The 20,188-nt window shown below is 53.6% G+C and overlaps 7 protein-coding genes across 7 annotated transcripts in view; 5 read left to right on the forward strand and 2 right to left on the reverse strand.

Annotated features, from left to right (window-relative positions):
* Positions 1–4,637: 4,637 nt before the first annotated feature.
* Positions 4,638–5,826, forward strand: BBK36DRAFT_1163038 (hypothetical protein; the record flags this gene model as incomplete). The annotated part of the gene is made up of 2 exons (XM_024894492.1): positions 4,638–4,799; positions 5,776–5,826. The coding sequence occupies 2 exons, from the start codon at positions 4,638–4,640 to the stop codon at positions 5,824–5,826; spliced, it is 213 nt and encodes a 70-aa protein (XP_024745677.1).
* A 416-nt stretch (positions 5,827–6,242) lies between these two features.
* Positions 6,243–7,348, reverse strand: BBK36DRAFT_1185068 (hypothetical protein; the record flags this gene model as incomplete). The annotated part of the gene is made up of 2 exons (XM_024896426.1): positions 6,243–6,694; positions 7,228–7,348. The coding sequence occupies 2 exons, from the start codon at positions 7,346–7,348 to the stop codon at positions 6,243–6,245; spliced, it is 573 nt and encodes a 190-aa protein (XP_024745678.1).
* Positions 7,349–8,447: 1,099 nt separating this feature from the next.
* BBK36DRAFT_1136547 (S-adenosyl-L-methionine-dependent methyltransferase) lies at positions 8,448–10,424 on the reverse strand. The gene is given in 7 exon segments (XM_024893019.1): positions 8,448–8,472; positions 8,573–8,812; positions 8,903–9,652; positions 9,858–10,053; positions 10,110–10,122; positions 10,244–10,280; positions 10,291–10,424. The coding sequence occupies 3 exon segments, from the start codon at positions 10,044–10,046 to the stop codon at positions 8,573–8,575; spliced, it is 1,179 nt and encodes a 392-aa protein (XP_024745679.1). The 5' UTR covers positions 10,047–10,053; positions 10,110–10,122; positions 10,244–10,280; positions 10,291–10,424; the 3' UTR covers positions 8,448–8,472.
* A 1,315-nt stretch (positions 10,425–11,739) lies between these two features.
* On the forward strand, positions 11,740–12,979 carry BBK36DRAFT_1129147 (NAD(P)-binding protein; the record flags this gene model as incomplete). Its single annotated transcript, XM_024891709.1, has 3 exons — positions 11,740–12,336; positions 12,465–12,812; positions 12,884–12,979. The coding sequence occupies 3 exons, from the start codon at positions 11,740–11,742 to the stop codon at positions 12,977–12,979; spliced, it is 1,041 nt and encodes a 346-aa protein (XP_024745680.1).
* A 793-nt stretch (positions 12,980–13,772) lies between these two features.
* Positions 13,773–15,923, forward strand: BBK36DRAFT_1096011 (hypothetical protein; the record flags this gene model as incomplete). Its single annotated transcript, XM_024889083.1, has 3 exons — positions 13,773–14,776; positions 14,862–15,579; positions 15,636–15,923. Coding segments are annotated over 3 exons (2,010 nt in total), but the record flags the coding sequence as incomplete, so codon positions are not given.
* A 1,249-nt stretch (positions 15,924–17,172) lies between these two features.
* Positions 17,173–19,169, forward strand: BBK36DRAFT_1172559 (MFS general substrate transporter; the record flags this gene model as incomplete). Its single annotated transcript, XM_024895744.1, has 7 exons — positions 17,173–17,382; positions 17,457–17,497; positions 17,579–17,918; positions 17,952–18,027; positions 18,095–18,274; positions 18,337–18,645; positions 18,901–19,169. 7 exons carry the CDS (start codon positions 17,173–17,175, stop codon positions 19,167–19,169), a joined length of 1,425 nt encoding a protein of 474 aa, XP_024745682.1.
* A 758-nt stretch (positions 19,170–19,927) lies between these two features.
* BBK36DRAFT_1172560 (hypothetical protein) overlaps positions 19,928–20,188 on the forward strand; it is a gene marked incomplete at both ends in the record, with an annotated part of 1,729 nt that continues 1,468 nt past the window's right edge. Inside the window, one exon of the mRNA XM_024895745.1 lies at positions 19,928–20,122. Coding sequence (XP_024745683.1) covers positions 19,928–20,122 — 195 coding nt within the window. The remainder of the gene's footprint in view (positions 20,123–20,188) is intronic.

Below are 20,188 nucleotides of genomic sequence, written 5' to 3' on the forward strand. Positions count from 1 at the left end.
CCCCCCATCCCCGTCGAAGCCGGTTCGGCAGCGTTTCACCCATATGCCGGAGCGCTGCTGAGTCGTGTCGTTGTCGTCGTTGGCTGGCTGCGAGCTGCTCGTGCTGTGACGGTGACGGGTTCATGGGGGGGCAACTTTCGGTGATTTTCACTTTCAATGTTCCTTTTTTGACTTGTCACCCGTTGTGCATGCTCAGCTACTACTGCAACTTCAATGTATGTATCTAGCCATCTAGTGTACAGTATGTAGAGAATACTCTTGGTGTGCAAGCATCGAGAGATCTACCGGCGTCCAGGGGAACTTGACGGCGAGTCCCTGGATCCCTCCAATGCTTACTGCATCCCGAGTCATCTCATCTGCCTCATCTAGTCATCCAGATGCGCGCCCGTTGTCACACAAAGCACAGTCCAAATCCAGTCCAGTCATCTCCCAACCCCTCGTACATACATACATCACGCATCCATCCCTCCCCATACTACTACGTATCTCAACCCCATCAAGGCCCCCTCTCCCCATATCAGCAATCCCAGCTGCCCAGCTTCATAGGCTGGATGACCCAGGCCGACAGTACTATGGAGCAACAACGTCTGAGGGTTTATCAAAAAAGCAACAAGATCAACATCAAGCAAACAGGCGAACGAACAAGAAACAGGCCAAGCTTTTTTGCTTCCCATCCCCGATCGGCAGACGCACGGCGGTTTGAGGGCGATCCACCGGACTGGAGCCCTCTGTCTCCACTGCTAATCTTGCGTTCTTTTTTGCTTTGCTTTGCCCTTCTCTCTCTCTCCTTTCTTTCTTGATTGATACACATACACCCCTGTCCCTTGTGTGCTGCGTAGTTGTACATACGTACAGTGGCAGAAGAAGAAGAGAAGAGAGATGTACCTAGAAAGGGGAGCTGCGTTGTTTCAAGGGAATTGGACGAATGGCGATGGGCGGTACGGGACACTATGAGTAGGTACCTTATGTACCTTGCCTTGCTCTTTGCCAGCTTTGCCGGCAGTGATGGTAATGTACAAGTGCCAGGGTACATACATGTAGCAACAAACAGCCAGCCGGGGAGGACGGCAGGGCCAAGACGGGTGCGGGAAATGGACGAGAGAGACACAGGGACACCTTGCCCAGCACCAACGAAGCGCAAGGCAAAGAAAAGAAAAAAGAAAATGAGACGCAGTCAAAGTGCCACCTTCATCAAAGCGCCGTCATGATACGAGCAAGGCGCGCTGAAATATGTACACGACATGTTACAATGCTGCACAACGGGGTTGCAATGGCCGCCGTAGCGATGTGACGAGCGAACAGGAGAGCACATCAGATGCTGTGATGGCCGTTCGTTTGGTTGTACGAGTAGTACATACGAGTACATACTACAAGGTTACAGTAACAGTCTGCAGAGCAGGGCAGAAGGCAGGAGAAAGAGCAAGACAAGCATCGGGAAGCATTGGCCAAATCTCTCTCCAGTCACGCCATTGCCAGGGCCCAATCGTTATCTACGCACCAGCCACGAGCCATATCGGTGACTTTGGAAGAGAGGCAGCACGACGAGAGAGAGAGACAGTGGAATGTGTCTGCTGCTGCTGCTGGCCCACTCCAGCCGCCCGCTTTTTGACCCTTTTCCCTCTTGTTCCTTTTCCGTCCTGGCTGTTCCAAGTTTTTTTTTTGTTTTCGTGTTGTGAATGGCGCCTTTTTTTTTCTTTGTACAAGTCTGGATGGGAAGCTCGAGTGCGACCATCTTGAAGTGGCTACCTACCTAGTATCTTGCCTATCTATCTAGGCGCCGTCTTGCTTCGCTTCGGAGTGGGAAAGGCTGTGGCTCGTTTCTCATCCGTCTGCCTGATGACGCGTATGCCACACCCTCCCCATAAAAAACATGGATGAAAAGCGACAGATGATGTGGAAGAGGGGAGGCCGGGGTCACTAGCCATGTGTGCGAGACGAACAAAGAGAGAGAGAGAGAGAAGAAAAAAGAGGCGGAAAATACTCCGTACAACAACTTGTTCGAATGTCGCAGCGGTGGAGCTGTGTGGTGGGCTCTTTGGCTTGGGCTGATCCAAAAGTGGCTTGACTCTTTGGGCGGGCAGACGGGTGGCTTTTGGCCAGTTGCGCCGGATGTGGGAAGGGCTTCTCATTGCGTCTTCGTTGCTGCTGCCGTGACTGTTGTTTATCTTATGATGTCGTTGCTGGACGGATGAAAGCGGGCGGCTGGGCTGACTTGCTGGTGTTGATGATGGGCGGCTGTTTTGATGCAGCCCAGGCTGGACTGAGCTGAGCTGAGCTAGTAGGGGCGGATAAGCAGGTCGACGAGATAGTCGACAGCCAGAGATAGCGCCAGAACGAAAACAGAAGACCAGAGATAAGGCTAGTATCTTGTGTGGTGTGGTGTGGTGTGTGGTTCGGCTAGTAAGGCAGTCAACTCGCATTGGATTGTCGTCGATGCAAGGTAACTTCCAGCACATACGGCGCGGCTGCTGTGACATCTTGCCCAGCTTCCTTGATTCCCAGTTCCTTGTCTAGATTTCTGTTGTTTTAGGCGCTGTTATCGCACAAAAATGAAAGAAAAGGCATGGGGAAGCACAAGGCCCAGTCCGATTGGTGACATTTTCGTTGGCTGCCCTCAGCCATCATGCAGCAGCAGCAGCAGCAAGAAAATCCCGATGGGCTGCTTCCAGTTACACAGCACGACGCTTCGGGTTGCAGATGCAGATACGGAGTACATGGCGATGGTTTGGCGTTGTGTGTGTTGTCTCAAGCTTTTCTCATTCCAATCTCCTTTTCCTGCAAGTACATAAAACAACTCTAAAAACAAGAAGAGACAGAATTTTGCCTCTCCCGTCCCTTTGTTCCTGGCCCATCGTATCGCAATCTCCATCTCGCCGCGTGGGAGGGCAGCAGGTGTTAGCTAGGCCTAATCTTGCAACACAAGGACAATCGGGCTTTTGTCTGAGCATCCCCTTTTTTTTCTTCTTGCTTCCAGTCCATTCACGCCCCCCCTCCCACCTACTCGTAGTAGCAGGTATCGATTCTCTTCCTTCAGCTTCAGTGACCTTCCAGCACGATACGAATTGAAGAAAGGTACGGTACGCCTTGGGGTAGTGGTGCGTACAGGTAGCATTGGAATGGCCGCCGCAACAGGAATCCATTCAACCGGGGCGGCACAACAACGAGAAGTACACTACTACATACCCAGGCGTGCAATGCTAATACTATCACAGAGAGCATGAAATTACTTTCGTACAAAAGCACTGGACCTCAATAATAGACACAGTGACGGAAAAAGGCCAACGGAACTGCTCGGGGCTTCCGGTCGGCTTTCAGATCAAGAGGCTTGCGTACGCGTAAGACGTCCATTCAGTTCAGTTTCACTTCTGCCGCTCGGTAATACTGCACGCGCATGGGCGACAACGGGTAGGTGCTTTGCGCTCCGAAGTACTGCCTTACGCCCTCACCTCCGGCTCCGACATTCTACATGCTATGTAACTTGCAATTACTGCTACAGTACGAGTAACTGGCATGATTGACTTGACTTGAATCAATCGAAATATCTGCCCGTCCGGTAATTAAAAGTGCTTACCGTACATGCCGCTAGCGGTAGGTGGTTAACGAGGCGGGCTCAGGTGCTGGCACAAGCCGTGCAGTACTGTAATCTGCCCTTGTTCTATATATATCGATTGGTTGGATGCCGGTATGACATGGGGGGGCTATGCTGCATGTGCAAAAGTAATAATATCCAGTGTCAATGAGCTGTGTAAAGTATGTACAAGTCTTTGCACCTCATGCTCCGTGCCGTTGCTTGTAGTACTCGTACGAGTACATTGTAAACTCGCAGTGGCAACGAGGGAAAAAGAGACCCTTGCTGTTCTGCCACCACGCTGCTATCCACAGCCCCGGCAAGCGACTCACACGGACAAGCCAGCAGCCATGCCAATTGCCTCTTTGCGGAATGTACCTACGAGTGACCGGCCCCGGTAGACGCCATGTACCTCGCGGCTTTATCTTGTGGTCGAATGAGTACATCCGAGTCATCAGGTAGTGACAGTGACGATACCGGGCCCGGGTAGCACACACACCACCTCACAGCCGCAACAGGCAAAGTGGCGACATGACGCGATAACCAGCCTCCAGCACAGCAGCAGAAGCAGCCGAAGCAGCACTGAGGACAGTAGCAGCAGCAGCAGAGCAAGCAACATGACTAAGGCGGTGATCTGCTGGGACGCAAAACCATGGAGCCCTCTGAACGCATGCCCAGTGGGCGGCCAATCCCCTGATCCCTGCCCCCGGCGCCTCGTCAGGGGTGCGGTGGGCAGGATGGGCAGGATAGACAGGGGCGTGCGCGTTTGCATGAGCCTGGTGGGTGGGTGGGCTCCTTTTCCCTCGCTGTGCCATGGCAGGGGGGGGGGGGCTGCTCTCTATCATCCCATCCCATCCCCCATCCCCATCCGCCATCTCCCCATCAGCCCCGAGATATAAAGCGAGCCCGACGTTCGGTCTCAGCTGGAGCCTCTTTCTCTTCTTCTTTTTTCTTTTCCCATCAACCCACGCACAATCCAACTGAAGTCTACATTCGTTCAACTCTTCCAAACTTCAACCACCACACAACCAAACCACCCCCCCAAAACCACCAAAACCAAACCTTCAAAATGCGTGCCGCCGCTGTTATCGCTATCTTCGCTGCCTCCGCCATGGCCCAGACCGGCGGCTCTGCCTCTCCCACCACCGGCACCAACGGCACCCACACCGGTGCTCCCACCACCGCCCCTACCAGCGGTGCCAACTCCCTGAGCCAGAACATCTTCCTCGGTGTCGGTGCCGCCGCCGTCCTCGCTGCCAGCCTCTAAGCGATTTCTCTCAACTTTAATTTTTCGAACCCTTTCCCCTTGAACTTGGGGGGACCGGAGGAGGAAAACATCATGGACTGGACACTGGACGGGATGACGGGGATGGAGGGGGAAAAGAAGGTCAATTAGTTTGCCGGCATTAGAAGTCTTGGGAGGAGAAGAGCGGTACTTTTTGCTTTATTACGACCACAGCAAATGGGATAAAGGATATACCTATCGCTTCTTTCAAAATCAAACACTCCCAACCCAGATTTCCTCTTTTTTCCTTCCCGGAGCCGGACTGTCCGGGAGCCGCAGAAAAAAAAACAACTATGAAACCGGGTCTTCCGCCTTTTTTCTTTTCGGCTTTTCAATTATACCAAACGGACTGGCTTCGGTGGGAAATATGAGGGGATTTGGCGCGGCAAACATTTTTGGTGCTTTTTTGCTTTTTCCGCCTCACAACCGACTTCTCTTACACTTTTTCTCTTTTTTTTGCTACTTCTCGACTTTTGCATAAAGTTGCGACATCATCTAGAGATGTTTCGCCAACGGGAAAGATGGCGTTTCTACTTATTGTTCTATTGGATATGGAAATAATTATGTGCTTTTTTTCTTTTCTCTTTTACTTTTACCCTTTCTTGGGCTTCCTATTGTGTGATGCGCCGGCAAGATGTGATACGAAATTCAAATTTCTGACAGGACTGTTTCTTTTTACGGTCGCTTTTTTTTTTGGGAGGAGATGAGGATGGGGGGACGAGCAGGGAGAGAAAAAACAGCGTTTGTTTCTTCTTCTACGCCTGCGAGCGAGTTGGTTGGAAATTTTTCTTTGGATCCGCCCGAGAATTTCGTTCACCCAGATAATAGTAATTTCACAATGCAAAGGCAATTCCCTAGAAACTTGTTGCTTGGTTGTGTGAAAGTGGAAGCGATTGTGCCCCGTGTTGATGGCTGTTTGTAGTCCTATTTTTCGGCGGAAAATGAAAACAACATGAAGGCTACATTTGAGTGAAGAGTGCAGGTGATCACTTGTGTGATGATAGCTTCAATAGCTAGCTCAGTGGACTGGATGACGGCAGGACAAAGGTGCATGTGAGATGATTTGCGATTGATGCTCCCTGGTTTGGTATTGACAGCAGTTCTAGAAACGGGCTGCGGCTCTTTTCTGAAATTGAAGCAATTTCGCAAACCGCCCTTTGCTGGATACGACTTGATTCTTGTTTCCGGTTGTGGTTGTTGTTGTTGTTGTTGCAGGTGTGCATGTTGGCAGAAGTGTAGCCCTCGTTTTTTTCTTTGCACGGACGTTTTGGCGTGGATGGGAATGGGGGAACTTGTTGGCTTTGATACAATGTATATTACCTTTTATTTCTTTAATTTATTACTACCTAGGCATTTTACTTTATCGGAAATACACAGGATAAGTTGCTGCTATGGGGACCCTCCTCCTCCTCTGCCATACCGCATCGCCGTTATCCGCGTGCAGTCGACAAACTTGTCGAAATCGCGCACCAGCGGCGGAAAGTCCTGGACCAGCTCCAGCGTCCGGGCCCTGAGCTCGGCGGTTCTGCTGTCGTGGGCCTCTTGGGCTTCGGCTTCGGCTTCAGCTTCGACGCCGGAATCGGCAGCGGCAGAAGCAGCAGCAGCAGCAGTAGTGGTAGTAGAGGTGGCAGTAGTAGTGCCATCTTTGGCAGCTGTTGTACAGGCAGTCTCGCCATCGCCGTTGTTGACGGCGGTGGTGGTGCCGCGGCAGCCGCTGCTTCTGCTGGCGAACCAGTGCTTGTTGAGGGCCGACAGGCGCACTTGGAATTCATCCCAGTCGACTTTGCGGAGCGTCTCCTGTACGGGCGGGCGAGATGCCGGAAACGCAGTGGTTAGTAGGCCTCGTCAGTCTTTTTTCCTTACAGTATTTGTCTCCAGGGGACGGGTGCTGTGCTTAGGTACCTTATGGGGAGGATGTACGGAAGTTCAAGGATACATGTAGTGAGAGGACATCTGCGGGGGGAAGAGGGGGCGAGGCATCACTTGATACCTGGGAAGACGGACGATGATGATGAGGGTTGAGTTCGTGCGAGGGCAGGCCAATGCGGGATGGCGAGACCTCGTAATTGACGGCTAAGTGTGTCTCTTCATCACACGTTGACATTGGACGAAGGATCCTGAGTTGTATGGCCTTGTTCACGTAGCCGAGACTGTTTCGTCTTCAGGGCAACATGAAGTCGAATCATCATCATCGTCAATCAGGTCACAAAACCATCCAGCCCCCTCAGAAAGCGAGCAGAAACGCCCAAAAGCGTTCAGGCCTCTCTCCCCGTCGTCTTACTTTGCGGTGGGACCCGCGGTGAGATCATGTTTGATGGAGACGGGGAATGGTTGCCGTTTGACGGAGAAAGAACAAAGAAAAAAGTAGAGTGACATACTCGGGCCAGTGAGCCGTATCGCATCATGAAGAGCATCGTGTCGTCTGCGTAGCCCGGGACGCTGAGCATCGCGCTCGTGATTTCTGCGGCGCGCTGCGAGGCCCCGGTGGACTTCATCTTGCTGCTGTTCTGTGTCCGTATCCTTGCTCAGAAGATGATTGGCGAGTATCGATTAGAAGAAGGGTAAATAAGAATATATATTTATAGAAGATTCTTGGGTTTGTAGGGTGCGCGCGAGCCTGGGCGAGGATAAAGACTGGTTTGGATCAGATGCCGGGAAAAAGGGCACATGGCACTAATAAAAATCGAGCTTGACGGATAGGTAGCCGTGGAATCAAGTCTCTAATCAGCCGCATTGAGCCCTATGAGGCGCGGATGGGGGTGGTTGACTTGGGCTGTGTTTGGAGGTGCTAGTAGATGTAAGGTACATGTAGGTAAGGTAGGTTAAGTGTACGGAGTATGCACGCCTGATAGTATTACACGTCAAGACGGTGATTGAATTCGTGCCCCTCAGCTGGGCGCAGCCTCGTGGGCGCCACGGGGGCTGTGCTATGCTATCTGTGTTGCTATGAGAGTTGGTTCGCGATGGTGTTGTCGTTCTCTGTGCTCTAAAAACATGCGAAGCATGTGTACCTCAAGGTCCGAGTGTTATCGTATCAAACATTAACAACTTCAAGTTTCTACAACTCGCATCAACTCGAGCAGCATCACTCCACATATCGGCCACATATAATAAAAACAATCCAAAACCCGACGCAGCCCAAACGCCCACACTCCCACCTCTCCCAAGGCAGCCAGCCAGCATTTCCCCCAAGGCCGCCTCGCGCGCGTGCTGACAGCTAATGCAAAGGGTCTGCAGATGACCTCTTCTCATCTCACCAATAGAGGGAGACAAGGCACTCCTGTCTAGCCACCCTTGCTTTCTGCGGCTGGACTTGCTGCTGCTGAGGAGTGATGGGCAAACAGTTCGACAACCTAACTGTATGTACAGTAATAATGTGTAGGCTTGTATGGACGCGCGTGTACGAGTTCGGGCCTGGTATCTGATACTTGGAGTGTATCAGAAGTTGAGGCTGCGTCGCCGGTATTTGTATGATATGTGATGTGTAACAGTAGACGGCTTCACTCCATTGTTGCAGCTCATGCTCCTTCGTATTCATCATACAACTGCGAAGATGACTACCCTCATCGAAAACCAAAACAAGCCGTGTTCGAATTCCCTGCCCAGATACGCTTAACAACGAAACCAAAAGACCAAACCACCACACATCTTTATTCATGCAGCCCATCATACCCAGTCAATCCCTTCGCCTCGTATGTTACAATGTACAAATCCTAGCTTTACGCATTCAAAGGCTTCCTCCCAATGATGAACCGGTACGAGGTAATCAGCCGCAGGTCGCGGCTCCGAAACTCCCGCTTGACGCCCTCCATCAGCACGTCCGCCTGGTCCTTGGAGTAGTTGAGCACCCGGGTGAAGAGGGCGGGCGTGTGCGAGTCGACCGACATTTGCATGTGCGTCTGCTCATACTTGCCGAGCTCCTTGAGCGTAGGGTCCTTTGCCCATGGGCCGATGGGTATCTGCGTATGGACAAAAGTTAGCTTGGTTCAATGTTTTCCCTTTGGCCTGACAGCGGTTCTGGAACGAAAAGGTCAATGGATAAAACGCACCCTGTATACCCTCTCCTCGACATCCTCAAAGCCGGCTTCAATGATCCACTGCTTCTGGAATCTCGCCACGTTGATCTGCTTGCCGTACAACCTGCTCGCGGCATCCAGCTTGTCAACCCACTCCATCGTCCACGGGGCGCGGTCGCAGCTGTCGTCGTCGCTGAAGATCCACGCATCATACTCCTGCATCTCGAGCCAGCCCCCGGGCTTCAGGTTGTGCATGACCTGCCGGTAGAAGCGCGGCCAGTCGGCCGACGTGCCGCTGAGCGCGCGCCCGTGGATGTAGTCAAACTTCTCGTCCTCGGTGTACGTCCACTGGTCCTCGTAGTCGTCGACGTGGAAGCGGCAGTTGTTGGGCACCCACTCGGGCTGGATGGGCGACAGGTCGACGCCGAAGACCGAGGCCGAGGGGTACTCGTCGGCCATGTCGATGGCCCAGATGCCGGTGCCGGTGCCGAGGTCGAGGATGCGCAGCGCGGCGGCGTCGCCGTCGTCGGGCGGAGGGAGCGGCGCCGTGAAGAGGCGGCCGCCGATGAGGAGGCGCCAGATGTGGTGCTGCAGGTCCAGGCGCTCCTGCTCCTGCGTGTCGTTGGGGAGCACGTACTGGCCCTCGCGGTAGGCGTGGTAGCGGCGCCCGTTTTCGTACCGGTAGTTGTAGATGGAGGACGTGACGGAGCCGGTGTAGGCCGAGTCCTGGTCGGAGCCGTATGTCGAGTCGGCGTCGGCCGGGTTGTCGGGATACGCGTCGGTCTGGGGTCCCAGGTTCAGTAAGCGACTGTAATGATGATGATGATGCGTCTTTCTCTCTGATCCATTCTCCCCGTCTCCATCTTGGCCTCTACTGCCACCTCCATGATGGCCAAGGCCAACGTTACACCAAGCGCACTACATGTCGATGTACATGTAGACGGCGGCAGGCCCTCGCAGAATCTCGACTCCCGTGACAATCACTCACATCGACTTGGACGGGCACGGGATTGTCCGCATCGCCATGCACCAGCCCGGCCAGCGGAGTCCCAGCCGTCGCGGGCCCGGCAGACTGAGACGGCGAATGCCGCGGCGACCCGGACGCGGATGCCGACCATGTCTGCTGGCCCTTGGGCGAAGTGGACGGGGACTTGCCCCTTCCCACAGGCGATGCCATGGTCTCGCTGTCGCGGCAGATGTGACCTGGTCCGTTGATAATGTAGTGTGCCCTTGGATTCTTCGTTTCGTTTGGGTTTAGTCGCAGTTTTCGCACACAACCACCCTGGCTCTCGCGGTTTGCAGTCCGGGCGCTGATATGTAGTAGATGCGCTTTCTTTCGTTCGCTTTCGCAGGACTCAATCTCCCACTGCCCTTCCCTTCTCGCGGCCAAGGAAGTGACAATCCTGAATCTTCATGGGGGCCACCAGCGTGCCTGGACGGAGCAAAGGAATTTCGGGTTGGGGCGGGGAGCCGCTTGCGGGAGAGCGAAGCTTACTGCTTCCCGGCCTTTTCGGCCTCGGGAGGGCTAAGACATATACGAGCTAGCAGCAGCGCAATCTGCTTTGAAAAGAAATCTTATGGGCCTTTTTTGATGCTCGGTCATGAGATGTTTCCATCGTAATCATCAATCATGTGTTGGGTGTGTTCATAGGCACCTTCTCACTGTTGATGCTACGGTTGGGAGTTGTCCTTGCTATACCATGTATGTGGCTTTCGAAAGACTACAGAGAGTCAATATCATGTGCGCTCTTCGTTTGTTGCTTAAGGTATTCTTGTCGACAAATTCACCCATTGCTCCATGGAAAAGTATCCGAACCCGGCGCATGTGCGGCCATTTCTCCCTCTTACACGCGTCAGCCCCTGTAGTGTTTAGTATCTGCAAGCCCTCCATCGTCCTCTCTCTCCTCGCCGTCGCATCCCGCCCTCACGCCACTCTCGCAAAGCTTGGCCGGACCAACAAAGATGCAAGTGGGCTGCCAGGACCGTGATTGAGGCTCCTAATAGGCCGACTGAGGCATGCGGTTCATCTCGGCCGTCTCCACACGATTTCTTCAGCGGAACCCCCCCCTTGGACCCGGCTGGCTTTTCTGCATGTGGCCTGTTTAGCCGTCGCTTGGGAAGGGACTGGTCCATGGTACTGGGACGGGGACCATGCGAGATTTGGGGCCGATTTCCCTCTGAATAGTGCATTGCCCCATAGTAGGGACATGCATGCGTAGGTAGGATTACGCACCGTCGTCTGTTGCTTGGTACTTGACTATCACAAACTATAGGCTGGGAACAGTGCTTTCGCGGGCTCCGTTGGGTTGCCTTTTGTTTGCTCGTGCGGCCTGGAATGAGCAGAGCTTCCGCCAATATTACATCGCTCTCAAGATGTATGTCGTTCTAGGTAGTTCCCTCTTTGTCCAGTTGACTGAACCGTACATATGTACTTTGTGATTATAGAGAGTCCAATCCAAGAGCGTCGTCGTCTACTAGTGTCATAGTACTATTCTCTTTCCCTGCAGCTGATGACGCTTCGATTGCTTTGCCCTGGGAAAATACCTGACTGATGCTTGTGACAACTATTGAATGATGCTTGGCCGTCCCAAGGGGCCCGGCCAGCTGGGGGAGCTGGTGAGGGGCTACGGGCCTGGATATTGGTCCAGGCGATTGATGCTGGGTCCGCGAGTTTCCTTTTGTCGTGTGAATGGATCTCCGCCCTTTAACTATTTCCCATTCTCTTTCCTCCCGTCTCTGCAGTGGGGACGGCAAGTTTCCAAACTGAGCCGCTTCTGCATCGTCTTTATCCAACGCCCGACGACAATCCTCCGCGAGCACCTCTCCACCTGTCGGCACTACAGATCGTCAGCCCGAAGCTCGCAGCAACAATGGGCTCCCGAGGAGATAAGCTGATTTGCGTCGTTGGAGCCACCGGCAACCAGGGCGGCTCCGTGGCCCGTCGGTTCCTCGCAGCTGGGTTCCGCGTCCGAGGCCTCACGCGCAATCCTGCCTCTCCCGCCGCCCAGGAACTCGCCTCTCGCGGCGCCGAGGTGGTCCAGGCCAACCTCGACGACCCGGCCAGCCTCGACCGGGCCTTTGCCGGAGCAAACGTCATCTTCAGCGTCACCGACTACTGGGAGCCCTTCTTCCACCCGGCGTGCCGCAAGGAAGCCGAGGCCAAGGGCATCTCGTACCGGCGGTTTGCCTACGAGGCCGAGTATCGTCATGGAAAGAACATTGCCGATGCCGCCGCCAAGCTTGTGGATTCGCTCGATGCCAACGGATTCCTCGTTTCCACGCTGAGCCATGCGGGAAAGTGCAGCGGCGGCAAGTTCAAGGAGCTGTATCACTTTGATGCCAAGGCGGACGTCTTTCCGGCGTATGTCGAGGAGCATTATCCTGAGCTGGCGGGGAAGATGTCGTGCATCCAGACGGGGTTCTTCTATACCAGCTTCAACATCCTGCCCAAGTCGTACTTTGGTAAAGTAAGTTTTGACGATTTGTGACTCCATCACTCCATCTGTCTTCCTCATTTCATGAGTTCCTGACGAAACCTCGCCAAAACAAAATCTCTGGTGAACTTGCTGCAAATCCCATCTAACCCGGATACAAGCTTCCTGACGGTCGAGTCGAAATGGCATTTGCCACAGATCCTACAAAAGTAGTCCCCCAGCTCGCTCCAGTCGACGACATGGGATCATTCACATATGCCGTCTGGCAGATGCCCCCCGGAAAGTCTTACATGGCCGCCGGCACAAATTGCACCTGGCCCGAGACTATCGAGACATGGAGCAAGATTACCGGAATCCCGGCGAGTTACAGGCAGGTTTCTCCCGAGGAGATGATTGCGGCCTGTGGAGAGCCGCAGCTTGGAGGGGAGATTACCGACATGTTTCTGTATACCTCGAATCCCGGCTATGACGGTGGCATGAATCCTTTGCAAGCAGAGGATATCAGAAAAGTTTGTCTTCTCCTTTCCCTTGCTATAGTACTCTGTCTGGGATTAGGCGCTTACATCAATGGTGAATCTAGGCTGGCATTGACTGCCCGATGACAACATGGGAAGAGTGGGCGAAGAAACAGGACTGGCCGGCTATTCTGTCTCGTCTTTACGGCACTTCTGAGTAATCAAACGCAGTTACTTCTATTCTTTCTGAGTTTCACAGTTTTCTGCTAGATCATTTTAACGTTCCTACTATAAATAGGCCAGCCCTAAAGCATAATGCTAGGTAGGTAAGTAGTAGAGTTCATTAAGACAGCCCAATCCTCAAGTCGGTCCTAAGTGTCATAAGCGAGGTAAAACAATCATAATTATACACTCTCCGGCGCTCAGAAACAATTATTGAGACGGCCGATACAAAAATAAATTCAGTCCTGCCCTTGAACCGAGGATTGTGAGATGAAGCATCTCGTAAAACGCCCCGAAGCTATATAACCCTCGTTAGACTCAAGTTGTGGAATTTGATGTGGATCATATGCAAGTAGCGGGCGCCTTTATCGCTAAAAATCTACGAACCGATAAGCGATAACTGCAACCACATTTTAACCTGGGCAGCCCAACTTCAGATCGCGTCAATACCTCATCATCGCCTCTCTGTTTGGTGAAGAAGTGCAGCGTTCCGCATCTCCATTTCGTCGCGTGACTGCAGCCGACTCTAAAAGGCTCCAACTTCTGCTGTTCTGAACAGTCGAACAGTGACGCGCAAACATGGTGCGCAACAAGCCACAGCGGCGGAACGAGGACCGCTCGCAAAACGGCTACGGCAATGACAGGAATCGCCATGCTCCCCGACGCTCACCACCGCGCTTCTCTCAGCCGCGCGACAGGCCCTATCACGACTCCTACAGCAGACGGAATGGCGACAGACAGGGCGACCGCCGGCCCGAGGCGCGCCCGCGGCCGTACGGCGACGACCGCGGAGGCGGCGATTCATATCGCCCAAATGTTCCCCAGGGCGACTTTACGTTTCGTGTCCAGAAGCCAGCTGGCATCGCCAACTCTGCGCCTGCCGGCCAGCCGTCGTATCCACGGCATCCGCGACGAGACGCACGAGGCGGGAGGGGGGATTTCCCCCCCCGAAGAAATGGCAGGCCGCGCTGGCAGCCCCCGCCCCATCACTCGGAGCGCGCCCTGATAGCTGGCAATGCCACTAACCTGCCTGAAGAGAGCCTCTACAGCGGCGAAGGCGCCAAGTACCGTGACGTGGACGAGCTGTCGGACGACGACGAGCGGGACATGGACATTTCGTCGCAATCGGAGACGGAAGAACCTGCGAAGAAAAGGACGCGCACCGCTGCGGCCGATGAGTCCGGCGATGCAGCCCCCAAGTGGTCCAACCCAGATCCGTACACGGCGCTTCCCTGCCCGGACGAGTCCACCCGCAAGAAGCGAGACGTGGTGAAGCTGATTCGCAAAGCGAGGCTGGAAGATAGCGCAGCCAAGCCAGCCGCGCCAACCGAGGCTGAAGACTTTCTCTCTTTTGACTTTAGCGACGACGAAGCCCAGAGCCACGAGGACCAGGACGACAGCAAACCTGCTAGCAAAGCCGCTGCGGCATCCAAGCCACCAGCCCCGCCGCCTGATAAAGTTGAACTTTCCAGTAAAGTTCTGGGCAAACTGCCACCACCACCGCCGCCTCCCTCAGCAACTGCCTCGAGCAACAGGCCTTGGACTGCAGGTATTAATACGCACTCTCTGCCGCCCAAACCTGCCGCACCTCAAGGCTCTGCAGACCCTGGTCCCCTAGGCTCTCGCAAACGGACTTACGACGACGAAATCATCGAACCGCCTGATTACAAGCTGAACAAAGGCAACATGGGACCTTCCAGAGGACACATCGTCCCCGAGTGGAGAGTCAAGGATGACGAAGAGCGCTGCCCATGGGCAACCACCGACCATTCTGCGACAACAGATATGGCTTTCCGGTAAGAAGTCGTCGGTTTCGCCCTCGTTCTTTGTTTTTCTCGGCGGGTAGGCCATGCATGGCGCATGCTAACCACGCAGCGTCAGGTTGCACAAGGAGATTGTTGATTTTTATGAGTTTGTCAAGCCCCGTGACTTTGAGGAGAGCATCCGTGCCAAGCTGGTGGACAATTTGCGTCAGGCCATGAAGAGGGATGGCCGGAACTTCGCCAATGCCCAGCTTTTCCCGTTTGGCTCTTTCGTCTCGGGCCTCTATCTGCCCACCGCCGACATGGACGTGGTCGTGTGCTCTGAAAGCTTTATGAAAGGCGGCGATGCCACGTACCTCAGCGCCAAGAACTGGCTGTACAAGTTCCGCAAGTTCCTGACCTCCCAGCGCATTGCCAATTTCGATTCGATCGAGGTTATTGCCCACGCCCGAATCCCACTGGTCAAGTTTGTCGACAAGGCTACGGGCCTGCGAGTGGACGTGTCCTTTGAGAACCTTGGCGGAGTCAGGGCGGTTGAGACGTTTCAGCGCTGGAAGAAGGAATATCCAGCAATGCCTGCGCTCGTCACCGTCATCAAGCACTATCTGCTCATGCGCGGCCTGAACGAGCCCGTTAACGGGGGCTTGGGCGGCTTTACCGTCATCTGTCTGGTCGTCAGCATGCTTCAGCTCATGCCCGAGGTCCAGAGCGGCTCACTCATCCCGGAACACCATCTCGGCGAGATGCTCCTCGAGTTCTTCAGGCTGTACGGTCGCGACTTTAGCTGGAGGACAAACGCAATTTCTCTTGTCGATCCTGTTGGCTATATTCCCAAGGTAAGGCTCCTTGCAGCATGGCGCCTATGCCACCCCTCTGCTAACCCTCGTCACAGAACAAGGTCGCCTCTTTCGTCTACAAGAACAAGGACCGCCTCTCCATTGTCGATCCCAACAACCCGGCCAATGACATTGCCGGCTCTTCATCCAATATGGCAGTCGTTCAGCGTTCCTTTAGGGATGCACTCGACGATCTACAAAGTCGCATGCATGATATTGGCGCAGATCCTTCAATCGGCAACATCCTTGAGGTGCTTTTCGCAGGCGATTACTCCTCGTTCAGAAAGCAACGAGCCTACCTCCAACTCGTCCACGACCGGCAAACCCGAAATCGCCGCCGCTAGTTGCCGGTTTTGCGTGGCCTTTTGATAACGACTGATGAAACATTTGGCGTTTTCAGATACCCTTTGTTACGAATGCGTGCATTGGCTATCATGAGGCATGTCTGAATGATGCCTTCATGCTCCTTGGGGAGGAATGGGCGGGGGACGAAAGATTTGTTGTTTGTTTCGTTTTGTGCTTTCATCTTTTTTTCCGACCATCTTCCTTGTAACATGCCTGGGGAACTGGACCCTGTGGTGAGAAGATGTCTTCATACGGATTACTTTGCTTTTTCTTTCAGGAACTGGCCAGGGGAGTTGGAGGCTGCCAGCTAATTAACCCTCAGGATCGCGACTATTTGAGACTATCTCTTTGCGCTATTCGACGGAATAGATCGATATATCAACCACGCTGTTGACTAACGCATCCCACAGTGACATGCAGATTCGGAGAGGGAACGCTGACTATGGTGCAGGGATTTGACTGATCAGTGTTCACGCCTTTCTTCTCTATGGCTGTCATCGATGACGGCTTTCTTGCAGCTTTGCGGCCGGAGTTGATGGTGAGTCTGATGAATTCGTGATGCTGGTCGCCTGATTTTTCTCACTGCAGGGCTGCTACATGCAGAGCTGTGGAGAGGGAGGTCTATCATTGAACACGGCATGCCTTTGAGAGTGTGGAACAGAAATGGAAGTAGTTTCTTTGTTTGTTGGGATGTTCCCCGGGCAACAGTTTGGATCTGTTGAGTTGTTCTTCCCTCGTGCTGAGATCGAGGCTGCCTCAAGTTATGTTGGAGTGACGACGAAAGACAGACTTACCACGTGCCATCTCATCAAAGTTCGGTAGAAATATACAGGGCATCGTCACGGATTCTTGTTCTTCTCTCTTACTTTCATCTGTCAGCGCTTCTCCCACATGCTGTCAATCTGGATACCCATAATTCACTTCTTCATCATTTGGTTCCCTTAATGCCAGTCTCATTATCATCATGAATAACCTCTGCTCTAACATTGAAAGGGTCGAGTATAGAACAGGGCCGAGTATATCGGTGATTGGCGCCTTGAGTGAGTTCTTCCAACTCATCTCCGATATCACTCACGGATTGCCATCTGCATCACCGTCTTCCTTCTTCTTTTCTGACAGGGCCACCGCGTAGGCGGCATCATCATCGGCCTCAACCTGTCGTCAATGTCCGGCAAGCTCGATGTCATGGCCTTCTCCCACGACTGGGGCCATCTCAAACCCTACACGCGAGAGCTCATAGCCGCCATCATGCCCACGGGCTCTGTGATGGGAGCCCTCCTGTCGTGGAAGTTAGTCGATGCGGTACCGCCGCGGGGGGTAGTGGCGTATGCAGCCCTTTTTTGGATACTGGGAAGCTTCATCCAGATGCTTGCGCCGGGCATTGGAGTGGTGGGCTTTGGGAGACTGATTTGCGGAATTGCGGCTGGGGTCATCAGCGCTGTTGTGCCCCCGTATCTGGTAAGACGATTCAAGTCTCATGATTGCTTGGCCCTGGCTTTCGGGAGCTGTGATGACTGAGGGCTTGAGATTAGGCTGAGATTGGGGGACGGTCGAATCGAGGCAAGTTTGCCAGGTACGCAAACGCCCCTTGATGCTGTTGGTGGTTGTCGCTCTTGACAAGATGCTGACGCAAAGAGCGTCTCTGCTATGGCAGCGTCCTCGCCATGGGTATCGCCCTTGGCTTCTTGGGGCAAATCGGAGGCCAGCTGGCTGAAGTGTCGATTTTGGGCGGCGTCTTGGAGATTTATCCAGAGATGCGTACCAGACTCCTCAATCTTCTTCGATTCTCGTTTGCTATGCAAATACTGCCCGGCGTTGTGCTGCTGATCTTTTGCTACTTTGTACCCCCGAGCCCGCGGCAGCTTGCCAAGGAGGGCTGCTGGCCAGAGGCAAAGAGTCTGCTTGCTGACCTACACGCATCTGGAGATCGAGAGAATGCCCACGTCCTGGCGTACCTTCACGAGCTGGAGGGTGATGTCCTGAACCAACCGCAAGTGCCGCACCCGTCTCGAGAGCTGCTGACCTAGAGGGTGCGAGCAAGACTCGTGTTGGGCATGCTGGTCACCGCGTGGAGCCAGCTGTGTGGCGTGCATCTGGTCCTTCGTCTGTCTGCCCTGATGCTCCTTGGATAAATGTCATGGTGACGCCGAGCTTAGCTGACAGTTCCCAGACCAGATTATGATTGTCACGGTTGGAGCAGAGTTCGCCTCGTCAGATCTCGTCGTTGTGCTCCTACACGTTCTCACCTTCTTCTTCACGCTGCCGGCAATCGGTTGGCTGGACTCCTGGGGTCGGCGGATAACAATGAAGCTTGGCTGCGTGTGTATGGCGGCCTGCCTACTTTGGATGGGTGACTAGTTGCCCCCCTGCTTAGCTATGGAACACATAGAATGCCGGCTTACCTGTTGACAGGTCTTTTCCAGTCGAGACGGATCGCGTCCAGTGAGGCCAAAGACAACAATGGACTTGATGAGACCCATGTACCCTGGGCCATCAAGAGTTCTCACGGCGATTCTCTTGGTATGATTATCTTCTGCTGTCTGTTTATGGTCACATATGCGATGTCCTGGGGCCCGATCATTTGGGTGTACCCGGTAGAGATATTCCCGGGTTGGCTTCGAAGCAGAGGGTTTGGCCTTTGTATGGCCGTGTACTGGATATGCAATGCTGGCATGGCCTGGGGGCTGCCGAGCCTAGGCAGGTCTACCGATGGATGCTCTTGTGAGGAACGATGACTGACATGCTGGGACTGGCAGTGCGGGTTGTTGAGTAAGCATGACACTTTACTCTTTCGTTTTTTTCTTTCTTCTTCATCATCTTCTTCTTCCCTCCTTGTCTTCTTCCCGTACTGTGGCAACGTTGATCGGATATGCTGATTTGTAGACTGATAGCGGATGGGTATTCTTCATATTCGGTCCCTGTGAGTGATCCGTTGATGGGATGGGAACGTACTACGGCATAGCTAATGATTTCTAGTAAACTGGATCATCTATCTGTATGTCAACTGGGCGGCTCACGAGACCAAGGGATACACACTAGAAGAGATGGACCATGCCTTCCTCTCAGGTCGCCGGGCATGGCAGCATAGCTCCGGGGAAAGAATCTTTGACTTGCTGGTGGCACGAATCGAGCGTCAGCAGGGCCTGCAAGGGACCGATCACGCTGCCGGAAGGCCAGGGCAAGAGTTTGAAATGACCGAATGGGCATCTCAACAGGCTGGCACTCCTGATGTATCTCCAACATGAGATGATACCCTCTTGAACTACTCGATGGCGTTGGGACTGAGTTGGCGACTCAGCTGGGGGGCATTGTGCATAGTTAACTTTTTTTTTGCTGAACAGGTGCATAAGAGAAGTGATACTTTCAAGGCTTGGAGTCATGTGAAAGGCGTCATGATTGGTGTAGGCAACAGGGCAGCTACTACATCTGGGATTGCTTGTATCGAACTTACTGCAATACACCGTACAGAGATGTCGTGTAAGCTGTGAGAAGCATCATGTAAGCTGTATCAAGGGATTCTGGGTCTCGTTGAGTCCATGTGTACCTATATAAGTGAGTGAGTGAGTGAGTGAGTGAGTGTGCCTTTGTCGCTGTGAGAAGGGCGACCCCCACCGATTACGGGACGGTCCTCGTATCGTTCTAGTAGTGGAAGAGAGCCACCTTCTATCTCCGTGGGGGGGCAGCAACAGTCTAGCAGCTCATAGACTGGAGAATGAGGGGCAGCGTGGGTGAGGAGAGATTTGGTCGAGGGCAACCGCAGCTATCCGATGTCGCAAGAAGCTACATTATCTCTCACAAACACTGAACAAGGTATCTGGGCTTGGACAGCAGGTTGATAGCTTGTTGTTCTTTCTTATCATCTTTTTTTGTTTTTACAAACCTTACGTTGTGATTACCACTGGGAAAAGGTATTTGGTTTCCAGAGCAATTGCAGTTTTTCAGAGGGACTACAAACTTACAACTGAAAAGACAGCAACTTGAGAAGAAGAAGATAGAAGCAAGAATGTCGTCGCTCACCTTCTACCCGCCCTCGCCCAAGGAGGCGCTGGCCGAGGCCTTCGTGGGCAAGTCGCTCCGGGAGGTGCCGACGCCCGCGGCGGTGCTCAACGTCGCTGCGGCGAGGCGCAACTGCGCGCGGATGCTGGAGGCGGTTGGGAGGTTGGGGTTGGGGTGGAGGGCGCATGTGAAGACGCACAAGGTGAGCTTTTACCTTCATATACACTCTCTCTACATGCTGTATTTACACGGGGGGGAAAGGGGGAGA

This window comes from Trichoderma citrinoviride (genome assembly GCF_003025115.1).
Source record: "Trichoderma citrinoviride strain TUCIM 6016 unplaced genomic scaffold BBK36scaffold_17, whole genome shotgun sequence".
NCBI lineage: Eukaryota > Fungi > Ascomycota > Sordariomycetes > Hypocreales > Hypocreaceae > Trichoderma > Trichoderma citrinoviride.